General features: G+C 34.5%; 1 protein-coding gene across 1 annotated transcript; it reads left to right on the forward strand.

The window, feature by feature from the left end:
* Nucleotides 1–16: 16 nt before the first annotated feature.
* On the forward strand, nt 17–560 carry LOC108758201 (putative nuclease HARBI1). Its single transcript, XM_018503052.1, has 2 exons — nt 17–90; nt 152–560. Exons 1-2 carry the CDS (start codon nt 45–47, stop codon nt 544–546), a joined length of 441 nt encoding a protein of 146 aa, XP_018358554.1. The 5' UTR covers nt 17–44; the 3' UTR covers nt 547–560.
* Nucleotides 561–741: the final 181 nt, after the last annotated feature.

Raw genomic sequence — 741 nt, forward strand, 5'->3', positions numbered from 1 at the left:
GACATGATGCTTATATTTGGAGTGCTTCTGCTGCTCGTGCTGTGATGGAACGCGCATATCATCGCGGCGAAAGAAGAACATATCTCATTGGTATGATTTTTTTAAATATTATACTACTATAATTGTTGCATATTTCAGTTTTTATTTACAGGTGACTCGGGATATCCATTAGAACCTTGGCTATTAACTCCTTTGCCTCGTGAGCCTGAAGGAACTCCACGATTCTTCTACAATCGAACATTATGTAGTGCAAGAAATTGCGTGGAACGATTGTTTGGAGTACTTAAAAGCACGTGGAGATGCCTTTCCAAACATAGAGTTCTGCAATATGAGCCTGGTTTTGCAGGAAGAATTGTTAATGCATGTGCAGTTTTACACAATATGCGCATTGCTAACGGTATACTTGACGACGATCCATTTGAAGATTACGTGAATGGAGAAGATGTACCCGATATTCATATCGACGATGATAATAATAATCTGCAACCACTTGCACTCGCTCGTCGAATTCAAGATCGCCTTATTGCGGAAAGGTTTGGAAGATAATACACGTAATTTATATACACATAATGTAATATTTAATCATAACATTATATTATTATATTTTATAGTATATATCACATTTTAATGTAATAAAACTTTGGTATAAATTTTATAACAATCTTTTGTTAATATTTGCACATATTGAAAATGGATTAATATTTTCACAAACTTTATCGCAGTCTTTGGAATCAGTCAACG

This window comes from Trachymyrmex cornetzi, unplaced genomic scaffold (assembly GCF_001594075.2).
Source record: "Trachymyrmex cornetzi isolate Tcor2-1 unplaced genomic scaffold, Tcor1.1 C3819198, whole genome shotgun sequence".
Taxonomy (NCBI): domain Eukaryota; kingdom Metazoa; phylum Arthropoda; class Insecta; order Hymenoptera; family Formicidae; genus Trachymyrmex; species Trachymyrmex cornetzi.